Here is a 13,338-nt window from a genome sequence, read left to right on the forward strand (position 1 = left end):
CTGTCCAGTTTTCCCAGCACCACTTACTGAAGAGGCTGTCTTTTCTCCATTGTATATTCTTCCCTCCTTTATCAAAGATAAGGTGACCATATGTGCATGGGTTTATCTCTGGGCTTCCTATCCTATTCCATTGATGTACATTTCTGTTTTTGTGCCAGTACCATACTGTCTTGATTACTGTAGCTTTGTAGTATAGTCTGAAGTCAGGGAGCCTCATTCCTCCAGCTTCATTTTTCTTTCTCAAGATTACTTTGGCTATTTGGGGTCTTTTGTGTTTCCATACAAACTGTAAAATTTTTTGTTCTAGTTCTGTGAAAAATACCATTGGTAGTTTGATAGGGATTGCATTGAATCTGTAGATTGCTTTCACCCTAGGTGAAAGATTCACCCTAGGTGAAGATTGCTTTTCACCCTAGGGCTTTTTTAGGCTAGGGGCATTGTGGAAGTTATCTAGTCAGTGAAGGAACCATGAACCAAGAAAATTTGGGGATCTCTGGATTAGAGAATGCTTTTTATTGCCAAAAATTTTTATACACTTCTTCCTAGTTCAATAGAGTTATGCAAAGTATAATGTTTGACAGACTTTCTGATTATTTAAATTTTATGTCAAACTCCTCTGTGTCATTTTACCTTGAATATATTTATTTCAATGTTTTAGTTTGTTTACTAACTTAGTCAAGATGATAAATATTTTCTTTGATTCAGAATCACAGTGCCTCAAAGTCTTTATTAGAACATTTGTTGTTGTATAGCCATTAATGATTTTAGGAAGCTAGAAAAATGTGTTTTAATTTCAAAGCATTATTTTGTTAAGTTCATTAAAATTATACATGCTTTATGTCTAATGGTTTATTTGTATCTACATAAAAGCCAAGTATAGTAGATCATGTGGGGGAATAAAGTTTAATTGAAGGTTCTGACATTTGCTCTTTAATTAATAGGTTTTATATTAGAGAATTATGATTTCATCTTGAAAGTTGAATTTTCTGACAGCTATTTAGAAATATAGCTGTTATTATAAGTTGAAGTGTACTTTAAATGGAAAGCTACTTTTGTTAAAGCATTAATTGGTAATTTATTAAATCTTTTTAGAGACTTAACAGGTTTTAACCCCTTTTCCACAAAATATTTCATCTTAAATATTAATTACACACTTCATAATATTAGTCTTCTTCATGCTTGAGTGTGGATCTGAAAAGGTAGATGTAACTTGGAAACTCTGTTAGTTTTTTTTTAAATTATCATTTTGTTTTTTTTCTTTTTTTATTGAAGTATAGTTTATTTATAATGTGTTAGTTTCAGTTGTACAGCAAAGTGATTCAGTTATACATGTATGCATGTATCTATTTCAGATTCTTCTCCCTTATAGGTTATTCCAAAATATTGAGTGAAATTCCCTGCTGGTTACCATTTTATATTATAAGATTGTGTGTATACTGATTCCAAACACCTAATTTATCCCTCCTCCCCCTTTCCCCTTTGGTAACCGTAAGTTTGTTTTCTATGTCTGGGGGTCTATTTCTATTTTTATTGCTTGTATGTGTAATCTAAAAAAAAGAAGGTTACAAATGAACTTATATACAAAACAGAAATTGACTCTCCTTTAGTTTTGCTGAAGGAAGTGCCATGATGTTTCTGCCTTGGCACTTGGTTTTTGCTCCCTGTGGTGGCCTGTCCTCCCTTTTCTTGGAGGGAGAAGTCTCAGTGCCACTCCATTCATTCTTCTGCTATAGCTTTTACTGTAGTATTTTAGGTCTCCCTTTACCTGCCTGTCTTGACTTGATGCTGAAGTACTTAAATGGAGGGGTTATTTTTTTATTATTATTATTATTTTTAATCTAGCAAGCAAGCGCTTGGCCTACAGCATACATTCATGTTTGCTCAAAGAATGATCGAAGCACATGTTGTCTTCCTTCTTGCCTAACCATATTTTCTCTCTCTTTAAACTTTTTTTTCATGCAGTGCCCTAACCATTTCTAATATTCAGGCTGGATCGACTGGAAATTGGGGCTGCCATGTCCAGTCCAAACGTGGGAACAATACGAGAACCGTCGATATTGTGGTCTTAGAAAGCTCCGCACAGTACTGTCCTCCCGAGAGGGTGGTAAACAATAAAGGGGATTTCAGGTCAGTGACATGGAGAGTGCTGGAAAGGGCTGACTGGCCCCTCATCTTTTTTTTCTCAAAGGCATAGACATACGTGATGAGTCTCCTATCCTCAGAAAGAAAATTTGAGAAATGTATGTGTATTCACATATATATAAGGACTTATATATCTAAGGACTACCCATAAGTGATTTCAGAATCATTTATGGAGATTAAAAGTAAGAACAGGTGCCTGAACTTTATCTCAGATCTATTGATTTATGAGTCTCTGAAGGTTGAGCCATTTTTATCAGGTGGTTTTGTTGTAAACGTTAAGAACCACTACTTTAGGAAACAGTTTGGAAATTCTACTAAAATACTGTGCTAATAGCATTTCCTGGTTTTTTTAAGGGCTTTTTTTGGATGACCTTTGGAAGGTTTTGTGGTGCTAATTGACTTTTAACCTTAGGCAGTTAAGTAGACATCATAATTAGCAGAAACACATAACCATTTTTGCTCCCCTGTTTGGTTCTTCTGGCAATTAAGCAAGAGGGACTTTGAGAAAGAAAGGCTGTTGGGTGGTCTGAAAGCTGGGGAGCCCCTACTGTGGACTCTGTTAAGATGATCAGAATGGGTTAAACACTGTGATATGTTTGCTGTTTTTTTAGTAGAAAGTTTAGAATTTGTGAGAGCTAACAACTTTTACCTTAGACTCTCCTTACTTTCAAAGTTACTTTAAAACATTACCTTTAAATACGTTATTTACCTACAGTTCTTTATGTTTAGAATTTTAGTAATGAGTTATATAGTTAATGTAAATGAAGGGAAATATGTAGCTCTGTAAAGCAGCATAAAGATTGTTGAATACCCAGTTTATAGCTGTCTTATGATTGGTGGTATTGCTGCCTTGTGGCTGTAAGTCTGTTTTTAAGGATAAGAAAAAAAACCCCTTTGGTGTTAATCTTTCAAGTCAAAGGTAAAGAAGCAATAACATCTTTACCTCAGCTACTTCTTCACTGACTTTTTAAAAAATTGTCTTTCGTCCTCCTCCCCCTCCCCCCTTTAAAATTCTCCTTGACATGAATGTGTGGAAATCATAATTTATTATTGCCAGTGGATAAGTTTTTTATGTGGATTAACTGTTAATCTATAATATTTAAATATTTGAAGTATACTTTAAAGTATAATATATAATTTTGTTAAATTCAACATCTTCATTAAATAGTCATAGTATGTTTTCTGCTTATGGTGGATTTTCTGTTTTTACTCATAGTTTTGGAGTGTTTTCCATTTTTAAAAATAGAAGTAGACTCTAATCATATAACTGATGAATGAATTATTTATCTTTTGACATTCCATAAGATATTATACAGTTACAACTTCCACTGCATTAATAAGTTTTAGTTTAGTCTTGCTTGATCTTTTATATAGTTTTTCATAATGCATTCTATTTTGGTGTGGCTGATATTATAATTTAGCAGTTCATATGTTATGAGTCAGCTATAACTTTTATTAAATATGTTATTTTCATTCCCAGTTTTGGAGAAATAGAGCTCAAATAACAAAGATTTCTCTCAATCCAGTTAGTGCCGATCCATACCAGCAGGTCAGTGTAGTCACTTCACTTGCACAGTGACTGTACAATTTATCTGGGCTTCACCCAGGTAAATTTGGTTGTATATCATATTGGACGTCTTCAAGACCCACCCCCTGCCATCCCAGCCAAGTGCAGAAGTTTGCTAAAAGGACTTATGGGATTCAGTGTATAGCTGTAGTGACATCTAAGATATAGTGATACAGTAATAGACATAGCTGGATAATAAGGGGAAAAGACACAGGTGGGTTCTGGAGAGATCCACGTGTAAGGTTCTGATTATCTCTGCCTCCCAGGAAGGTCACACAGAGCTCACTTCCTCCAGCCTTGAAAAGACAGCAGCCTCTGAATAGTGTTTCTGCCCAGGGAAGCCCACTGGAGACACAGCACCCAAAGTTCTTGTTGAGAGCTGGTCATGTAGGCATCCTCTGCCTACCTGATACCAAAATTTCAGACCCCCAGGAAGAAAGCAGGTGCTCAGCATACACCATATTGCTTGTCCAGACAGTCTAGGTGCAGCGAATCACCCTTACCAGTTAACTGTTTATGGGAACACTCCAAGCCCCAAGTTCCTAGGTGCCACCGAAGGGCCAGCATTGCAAGCAGGCCTTTCTAAGGAGAGCAGTCTTGGGCCTGCTATGGTAGCTCTTTTCTACACATATACTAACTCTCCTTCTGTGAAAGGGCAAATTCTATTTATATTGGATAAGATTCTGACCTTATGTAACTAATGGTTATATAAGCCAACAATATAGTAACAGTAATTAAAAAGAAACGCAGGACCATTTGGTCTACCATTTTTCTTTTCTACTGGGTAAGATACAATTTCCCTGTCTGTTTATATTTAGAATATTTTAGGAAAATATTCTGAAAATATTCTGTAATAAAATACACTTGGCTGATAGCTTAAAATGGTTTAGTCCATTTTGACTTAAAAAAATTTTTTTTTGGTCCTTATTATTAAAGGAGTTTTGTTTCTTCTTGATTTTTCTCTGATTCTGTGTGACATGTTCTAAACCTTGATTTTCCTCCACTGTTACTAGTGTCAGTGTAGGTTCTCTTAGGCCATTTTGTCTTCGTCTCTCTAGGTGGCCCAGAACGCTGGCAGGCATTACTGCACATCTGCAGTGTACTCGGAACACCCACAGCGGTGGGATCTATCCCGGAAACGCCCAGGATGAGAGAAAGGCTTGGCGCAGATGTGATCGAGGTGGCTTTTGGGCGGATGATGATTATTCTCGCTGCCAGTATGCAAATGATGTCACTAGAGTTCTTTATATGTTTAATCAGGTAACTGGAAAGTCTTCAGATCGGCCGAGGGGGGCTCATAAAACGTGGTACTCACACCAAATACGTAAGATTTTTTTTTTAATACTAGGATTTGGTGTTTATACTTCAGTGGACTGTGTCTTTGGGATCAGACCTGTCCTTCTCAACCAGAGAAGGGTATCTCTGGCATCACTCTTCCTTTCCAGTTATGACCTGACTCTGTGCCTTTGCCTGAATACCTTCATCATCTGTATCTCCAGGCAAAATCGCAACCATCCTTCAAGTGCACCTGGGAAGCTACCCTTTAGTTGCTTTTATAAATCCTTTGTCACAAGTGATCCCTTGTTGCACTTGTACCATTCGTACGCTTTTTCTTATCTCTGCTTCTGTGTGTCTTTTTTTTAAACCATAGCAGATTATAAGCGGCTGGCAGGTAGTTTCTGTGTGTTACACATTTTCTTACGTTCCTCTGCACCTGATACACACTTTTTGTAATGGTTGGTGCTGAGTCGTGTTTAAGTCAATAAATAAACAAATGGGAAACATTACTGGCAGTGCATGGCAATACAGATAAGAGGCAAATAAGTGATTCATGCTCCCATGTGGCAGGAGTTCCAGGCCAGATATTGATCCTTCCTGGCTGGAATACTTGGGAAAGGTGTTATTACTAGGCGATTGGAATTGAGTATATATAGAATTTGGCTAGGTAGAGATGAAGAGATTGTGCAGCCCATTTATGTACTGTTATATTCCATTCCAAGTTAAAAATAATTCCTTCAGGTAAGTTTCCAATAATACTTCAGTCTTCTCAGTTTTGGAAAAGCACTTTAAGAAGGTCATAGTGAGTAAATGATAAAAAATTTGAATTCATTGCCATGTTTTGAAATGCAAAGGTAAGATGTCAAAATCTTGTCCATCATTTTGCTAAGTGCTTCTTTTTGCCTTTTTAATATAGATGCCCCTCAATCTTACCAACGCTGTGGCCACAGCCCGACAATTATTGGCTTACACTGTGGAAGCAGCCAACTTTTCTGACAAGATGGATGTTATATTTGTGGCTGAAATGATAGAGAAGTTTGGAAGATTTACTAAAGAGGAAAAATCAAAAGAGGTATTTTCTGGTTCAGATTTGTAGCATATAGCCTATCAGCAAATGGTCATGTGATAGGGTTGAATCTGTATTTTAGAAGGCTGTTTGTGTTTGCTGTATTTGAACTAAATATACCTTTTAACTTCTAAAATTGTCATTGAAAAACCTATGCTCCATTATAGTGACTTGTTGGGAAGAGTAGAGGTGAACTGTCAGTTCTTGGAAATTACCGTGATAGGGCAGAGCCAGCCTGTGAGAAAGCAACGTCCTGCATCCACGTTGTAGGTCAGCCTGGCTGCTTCTCTCAGGCTGCCTGGGATTTCTCTTCTCCACGCTGTCAGGTGTTCATCCTTCTTAATGAGAGTTTTAGGCCCCCAGATCTTGTGTTAAATTGCTTAACTGCTTTTGGAATGTCCTAGAGAAGTGAAAGACTACTTTAGGAACTTAAAAAAAAATTCCATGTGATTAAAATACACAAGTTAGGAAAATTTAATAGCTTTGAAAAGGGGCCACGTTAAAACTGTGATATGCTTGTCCACATGATATCTTTTAACGGAAAACTTTGACAACCACGGTTTTCAGAATGAATGAGCAGCAAATAATGTTTTGAATAAGTTTTTAGATGCAGATTAACATATTCTTAAACTTTCAGTTTCCAACTAGGTGAGAGCTTTATATAAACTGTTTCTCTTGTGATAAAATCACTTACATAAAAATGAATTTTAGAGGTAGAAGAAACTTAGATTAGGTCATACACTGAAGCCCAGAGAAAATTAAATGATTTACCTAAGGTTTTTCAGCTAGGTTAGTGCAGAGCTGAAAACAGAACCCAAGAAACTTGGCTGTCTAATCCAGAAGTTTCTCCTGTATAACATTTACTTTCTAGTACAGTGTTGCCCTGTCACTGTATTCCAAAAGTACTGTGGGGAAAAGACTGGACTAAACAAAGTCTAATGTATTTCTTTATGTGGGACATCTCAGATTCATTAATGTGCAGAAAGGTAAGTAATATGCCTTTTTTCTTAAATCATTTAACCAAGGAATTTTTTTTGTATAGTATCTATTAATATCTTGCATTTTGGTGGTAAGTTTTGAAACTGCAGCCCTAGTACATTAGGTACTTTACTTGATGTGACATAGCTGTTAAAGGGACATGTATGTAAATGGGATTCAGGTCAACGGACCACTTGACGATGAGTTAGCATTTCTGTGTTGTTATCTGAACTTCAGACCACCGTTTCCTAATGAACTGTTCTCTTGCTTGATTGTGTCTTTGGGCCACAGCCTGCTTCGCATGGTAAATTTTTCTAGCACTGGGAGGAGCCGTGTGAATTCTGCTTCTGTGGTAATACTGCTCTCCCTTGTTGATTATAATCACAGGTTAGCTGCCCACATGATTAGAAGTCATTCATGGAAGGTGGTCACTAGAGTAATTGGAATGACATTTGGAAAGTGGACCTGGAGAAAGATTTTGCCATCATGTACTAGATACTTATTCCCATGCTGCCCTGTTTTGGTGTGAGGGACTTCTGCACGCCTCCCAACCCGGGAAGAGCAATGCGGTACATTCCACCATGTTTGCTGCTGTGTGGAAAAAATGGTCTGCTGCTTTAGTATGTTCTTAGGGGGAAGCATCTTGTTGAGGACTGGAAGTGGACCTGGTTCGTGAATGATTAACCATGGGCCCTTTGTTTTTAAAATGGGGGATGATAATTGCCCTGTGTAACGTGCAAAGTTTGTGTGCGCAAGTGAGAAATGTAGGTGAAACTGTTTTGCAGAATCATTGCAAAGCTAGGATATACTTTTTATAGGGTTGGGAAATTTAACATTATTATGATCTCAGAGACTACGAAAGAGGTCCTTAAAAAAAAAAATCACGAGACTGCTTTAGTTACTTATCTACAAACTTAGTTTGAAGGAGATTGCTGTCACTTTCACTGGCTAACATAGGAAGTAAAATTTTAATCATCTTTGGAAACAAATGATGGCAACTTATTAAGTATAAATAGAAGAAACAGGAAAATTATTCAGGATTGAACAATTGAGGTATAAATGTGATATTACCTGTGATGCAGTGACAGATAGCTGATTCTTTGGAAACTTAGACTGCAGGCCATTGCTTTCACTGTTTATTACTATATTAAGAGGCAGTCATGAGGCTTAAGGGCTTCATTTTAAGTTAATGACCACTGCATAAAATTATGCTGAGGTATCCTTAAATGCATATAGCATAATTGGACAAACAATTAAATTGATTTTTCTATTATGTCCAAAAAGTTATTCTGCCGTGAATTTTGTTATAACTAAAATAACCCTGTGATTGAATCTAGCCAACACAGGGTGGTACTCTATTGTCTTAGGTGGGTGCTGGAAGCTATCAGACTGCCGGATCTAAATGATTTGTTTACTGGGGTCTTTTAAAAAGAGCTGAAGGTTGTCTGTCAGGCAGTGCCTGTTCCATATTTACGATAGTGATTTCTCTTATGAAAACAAATGTATATCCATTTCAGAAGTTGAGTAAGTCTATGAAGATTAGAGTTGGTTACATGGTATAGTCTCCTTACTGTGCTCTCATTTTAAATATGGGAGTGAGGCATGCACCTTAATGCTAATTTACCACATTTTTATGTACAGATTTTTTAGCGGCATGTGGGATCCTCCCAGACCGGGGCGCGAACCCGGTTCCCCTGCATCGGCAGGCGGACGCGCAACAACTGCGCCACCAGGGAAGCCCTGTGCTCTCATTTTAAATATGGGAGTGAGGCATGCACCTTAATGCTAATTTACTACATTTTTATGTACAGATTTTTTTAAATGTAAAGTTGTTTCATTTATTCATTTTAAGACATAATCACTTCAGTATTGATGGTTATGCTTCTTTTTCATTTTCAGTATTTTTAATGTTTTATTCCTTCATCTTACTTGTCAGACTTTTCTGTATTGTTAAGATTTTCAAAGACCCAGCTTCTGGCCTTTTGATCCTTCCACCACATGGTTTCTCAGATGTGTGTGTGTGTCATGATCACCTGGAAGGTTTGTTAAACATAGACTGGTGGGCCCCATGCCCTGAGGTTCTGATTCAGTAGGTCTGTGAGGGAGTCTGAGAATTGGCATTTCTACAAATTCCAGGTGATACTGGGCAACTAGCCTTTGGCACAGGCTTTGAGAACCACTGTAGAATCTTCATTTTCTATCCTTATCTTGCTTTTTAAAAAAAGTTCTCTTTGGGTTTAACTTTTTAAAAACTTTCCAGAAACTTTTTTTTAATTGGAAAATGCCAAAAACGTAGGAGAAGGAATGTTATTATTAATACTTTTTAAAAACAAAACATAGTCGGTGATCAGCTGAGATCACCCTCAGAGCTCCTGGGATTTCTGTTGTTCTGCTGTTAGTCTCTGGTGGAGCCTTTATTTCCTCACTGACCAGTGGTGAGTGTAAAAGGTAACTTTTTTCCTTTAGCCTTTTTCACTTTTATAAGAATTGTCCAGAGTACTTAGACCTTCATACTTCCAGAAAACGAGATGCACGTAATGTTTCTGTAATCAGAAAAAAAACAGAATCTGCTTCCATTGGGAGAACTGGAGGAATCTTAGAAGTTCAGCTTTTCCATTTGTTGTGAACGTATGACTGAGGGTGTTGCCCATTACACTCTGCCTCTCTTGAATAGTGTTCTTCACGTGCTCTAAGAATTTTTTTAATAAAAGCAAGTTTGTCTACCTGGAGGAAATGTTCTTTCTGTTAATTGTAAAATTGTCTTTATTGCCTTGACTAGAAACATAGTAAGCATCAATTTTTCCCCAGTCCCAGCAGCTCTGCCATTGACATGTAATTTTTTATTTTTTTATTGAAGTATAGTTGATTTACAATGTTGCATTAATTTGTGATTCAGTTATACACACACACACACACACACACACACACACACATATAGACATTCTTTCTTATATTCTTTTCCATTATGGTTTATCACAGAATATTGAATATAGTTCCCTGTGCTATACAGTAGGACCTGTTGTCCATCCTTTCTATATGTAGTAGTTTGCATCTGCTAACCCCAGAGTCCCAGTCCATCCCTCCCCCTCCTCCCCTCCCCCTTGGCAGCCATAAATCTGTTCTCTATGTCTGTGAGTCTGTTTCTGCTTCATACACAGTTCATCTGTGTCATATTTTAGTTTCCACATATAAATGATATGATATGGTATTTGCATTGACGTGTATTTTTGACTTATCTGTGTCTCTCTTAAGTCTATATTTCTCACTCTTAATTCTTTTTAAATTAAAAGATAAATAATCTTTTTAATTGTGTTAGGCTGCGTCAAATCCCTTCTGTAAAGAAATGGAGAGTAAATGCAACATTTATTCCATGTGACGTTATTTTCAGTCTTTTTCCCCTCTTCCCTTCCCACCCATTTCCCCATCATCATCCTCTTTACTTCTGTACCACGGTGATGTCAGAGCTTTCACCTTTGCCATAGTCCTCATGATCACCACAATTAGACCTCTCACTGAATATTGACTACTTAACTAAACAAGCTGAGAAGCGGTCAGTGGCGTCCCCAGGCCCCCAGGATGCTGAAGCCAGTTAACAGTGACGTAAATACACTCTTAAAACTTGACTTTCACAAAAGAGCAATTCCTTCATTAAAAGTAATCAGGGCAACATAACATACCTTGAGATAGGTATGATCTCGATATAATAGTTTGTAATTAGGAGAAAACCATGAAGACTATTTGAACTTAAATAATGATATCAACTGCTCTCATTATTTAGTCAGGTTTGGAATACATGTCAGTTCTGCACTTCCCACCTCCATCTTGGCTGTCCCCGAACAACTGCCCAGCGTACGGCCCTGCTGATACATGTATCTGTAATTTTTGCTTCTCTGGTTCTTAGAATTGCTGAGGGTACCCCCTGCTGATTCGTGCTTGAAAACATAAATGTGGGGAGGGGCCTAGATCTCTTGACTTTTCTCAAACTGCATGAATTACTTAATGAAGATATTTGCCTTGTTTTTTGTTTTTTTTTCCTTAATTTACTATGAAATGAGACATTCTGGGCACTTTTCGTAGGGTTCTTGGTCTCATTTTACAGATGGGCAAACTGAGTCTTGGAGATGCTAAATAATTTGCTATGGGCATTTAACATGTACGGGACAGTTGAAATCTTAACCCAGGAGTACTTAACTCCAAGGCACATAAATATTCTAGCTGCAGTGTTATTTTATGCTTCTATTACATTAAAATTAAATATCATCAAGTTTAGTCTATGTATTATCTTGTGTGTTTCATGAACTAACATCAGAAATTCATGGAATTTACGGATGATTTTTGAACTAATTTTGCCCAGGGTTTTGAACATGAATATAGAAAAGAACATGAAATATTCTGTCTCTTACGGCAGATGACATTTAACGATTTCATCGTTATTAATGTGGCATTTTCATTTCTTTATCCTTTTATCTTGGATAAAGTGCGTTCCGAGTGTTTTCATTTGATCCTCACCGTTTAGTGTGACAGGTGGAAGAGCAGGTGCATGATTCCTTCTGACCCTTTTGTGGCTGCCGTGGCCTTCAGGGAATGCGGTCAAAGAGAGAAGACAGTGCTTCCTAACGCTGGTTGCAGTTATTAAACTATATCTGTGTGTCAGATTTCAGGAATACTTTTTAAATCCAGTGTAGTTTTTCATGCACTGTTATCCTTTCTGTGTCCTTTTTTTGCCACTGTGAAGGATTCAGAACTACTTCCGTAACCAAGCTACAGAAGCGTGTAGCATTTCGTGATTACCTGCCCTAGGGAATATATTGGCAACAAATCCCTTTCCTTAGTTCTTAGCCATTTGTAATGAAATAATGAGAAAAATAGCTTGTTCTCAGCTAAGGCAACCCTCTTATTAGCTCTGTACCTTCTTAGAGATATTTCTCTTCTTTACAATTATTAACACATGTTAAATTCCTTTACAGGCATTATCTAGTGACCCATAGCTGTAGTTCTTTGATCAAAAAATAGTTTTTCAGAAGAGATGATGTATCAATCACGTCTCATGTTGCATTTTCAGAAAGTCCATACATGTAAAACTTTTAAAGAAATTATGAAGCTGTTGTACTTGTGCTCATTTTTTAAACACTACAGAAATATTTGAGTAGTGCCTCAGAGGAGAATTGGTATTTTCCTGTATTTTGTCTTTTAAGTTTTTGCAGCCAGTGGTCATTTCTTTCCTTATAGCTATAGAGCAGGAGTCCCCAGCCCCCGGGCAGCCTACCGGTACCGGTCTGAGACCTGTTAGGAACTGGGCTGCACAGCAGGAGGTGAGCAAAGCTTCATCTGCTGCTCCCCATAGCTCCCCATCGCTCCCCCTCCCTCCCCATCGCTCCCCATCCCTCCCCCTCCCTCCCCCTCCCTCCCCATAGCTCCCCATCCCTCCCCATCCCTCCCCACCGCTTGTGTCACTGCCTGAACCAACCCACCAACCCCACCCCACCCCATCAGTGGCAAAATTGTCTTCCAGGAAACCAGTCCCTGGTGCCAAAAAGGTTGGAAACCGCTAGTTTAATGGATACAGATTTAAGTTTTTCAAGATGAAAAGGGATGGTGGTGATGATATGGCTATAATGTGGATATACTTAATGCCACTGAACTCTACCCTTCAAAATGGTGAAGATGGTACCAAGGAAAAACTTGTCCTCTACCCTCTCAGGTTTGTGTTTTGGGGGCCAAGACAGAGAGAAGAGAAGAGAGTTTTAATTTTTTTGTTTTTTTTGTTTTTGCTTTGTGGCTTGCAGGATCTTAGTTCCCAGACCAGGGATTGAACCCAGGCCCTGGCAGCGATAGTGCCAAATCCTAACCTCTGGACCACCAGGGAATTCCTGAAAGAAGACAGATTTTAATCACAGACATACATATGGGAGTTCACAAAGAAGTAGGACTCAGGGAGGGAATTTGGGGCTTAAATACTATTTTAGTAAGGGAAAGGGAAGGGAAAATAAATTACTTTTAGGAAAGATAAATGAGTCCTTAGTTTTGAGACGATGTCTGTTTAGGGGTGGTTTGCACTTGCAGTCTCCAAGGATAAGAGTCAATTTTCCCTGGTTGCTCCTGGAGAGGGGATTTACGACAAGTTCTTTTGAGATTTTGGGGAGTCTCAGCTTTTAGGCTGATAAAGTAGTTCAGGAAAAAAGCCTACTCCCAAATGCCTTCAGCTCAAAATAATTTTTCTGCCACAGTGGCATAATCTGGACCACTTTAATGGTCAGTTTTATGTTAAGTGTATTTTACCACAATTTTTTTTTTTTTTTTTTTTTTT

At 37.8% G+C, this 13,338-nt stretch overlaps 1 protein-coding gene and 1 non-coding gene across 3 annotated transcripts in view; one reads left to right on the top strand and one right to left on the bottom strand.

Annotated features, from left to right (window-relative positions):
- Positions 1-13,338, top strand: part of ADGRA3 (adhesion G protein-coupled receptor A3) — a 118,999-nt gene that overhangs the window by 65,335 nt on the left and 40,326 nt on the right. For both annotated transcript variants that reach the window (XM_007115844.2, XM_024119309.1), the window contains 3 exons: positions 1,963-2,127; positions 4,768-4,969; positions 5,904-6,059. In XM_007115844.2, coding sequence (XP_007115906.2) covers positions 1,963-2,127; positions 4,768-4,969; positions 5,904-6,059 — 523 coding nt within the window. The remainder of the gene's footprint in view (positions 1-1,962; positions 2,128-4,767; positions 4,970-5,903; positions 6,060-13,338) is intronic.
- TRNAD-AUC (transfer RNA aspartic acid (anticodon AUC)) lies at positions 12,826-12,897 on the bottom strand. The gene has a single exon. It is a non-coding gene; the product is annotated as a tRNA-Asp (tRNA).

This window comes from Physeter macrocephalus, chromosome 7 (assembly GCF_002837175.3).
Source record: "Physeter macrocephalus isolate SW-GA chromosome 7, ASM283717v5, whole genome shotgun sequence".
NCBI classification, from domain to species: domain Eukaryota; kingdom Metazoa; phylum Chordata; class Mammalia; order Artiodactyla; family Physeteridae; genus Physeter; species Physeter macrocephalus.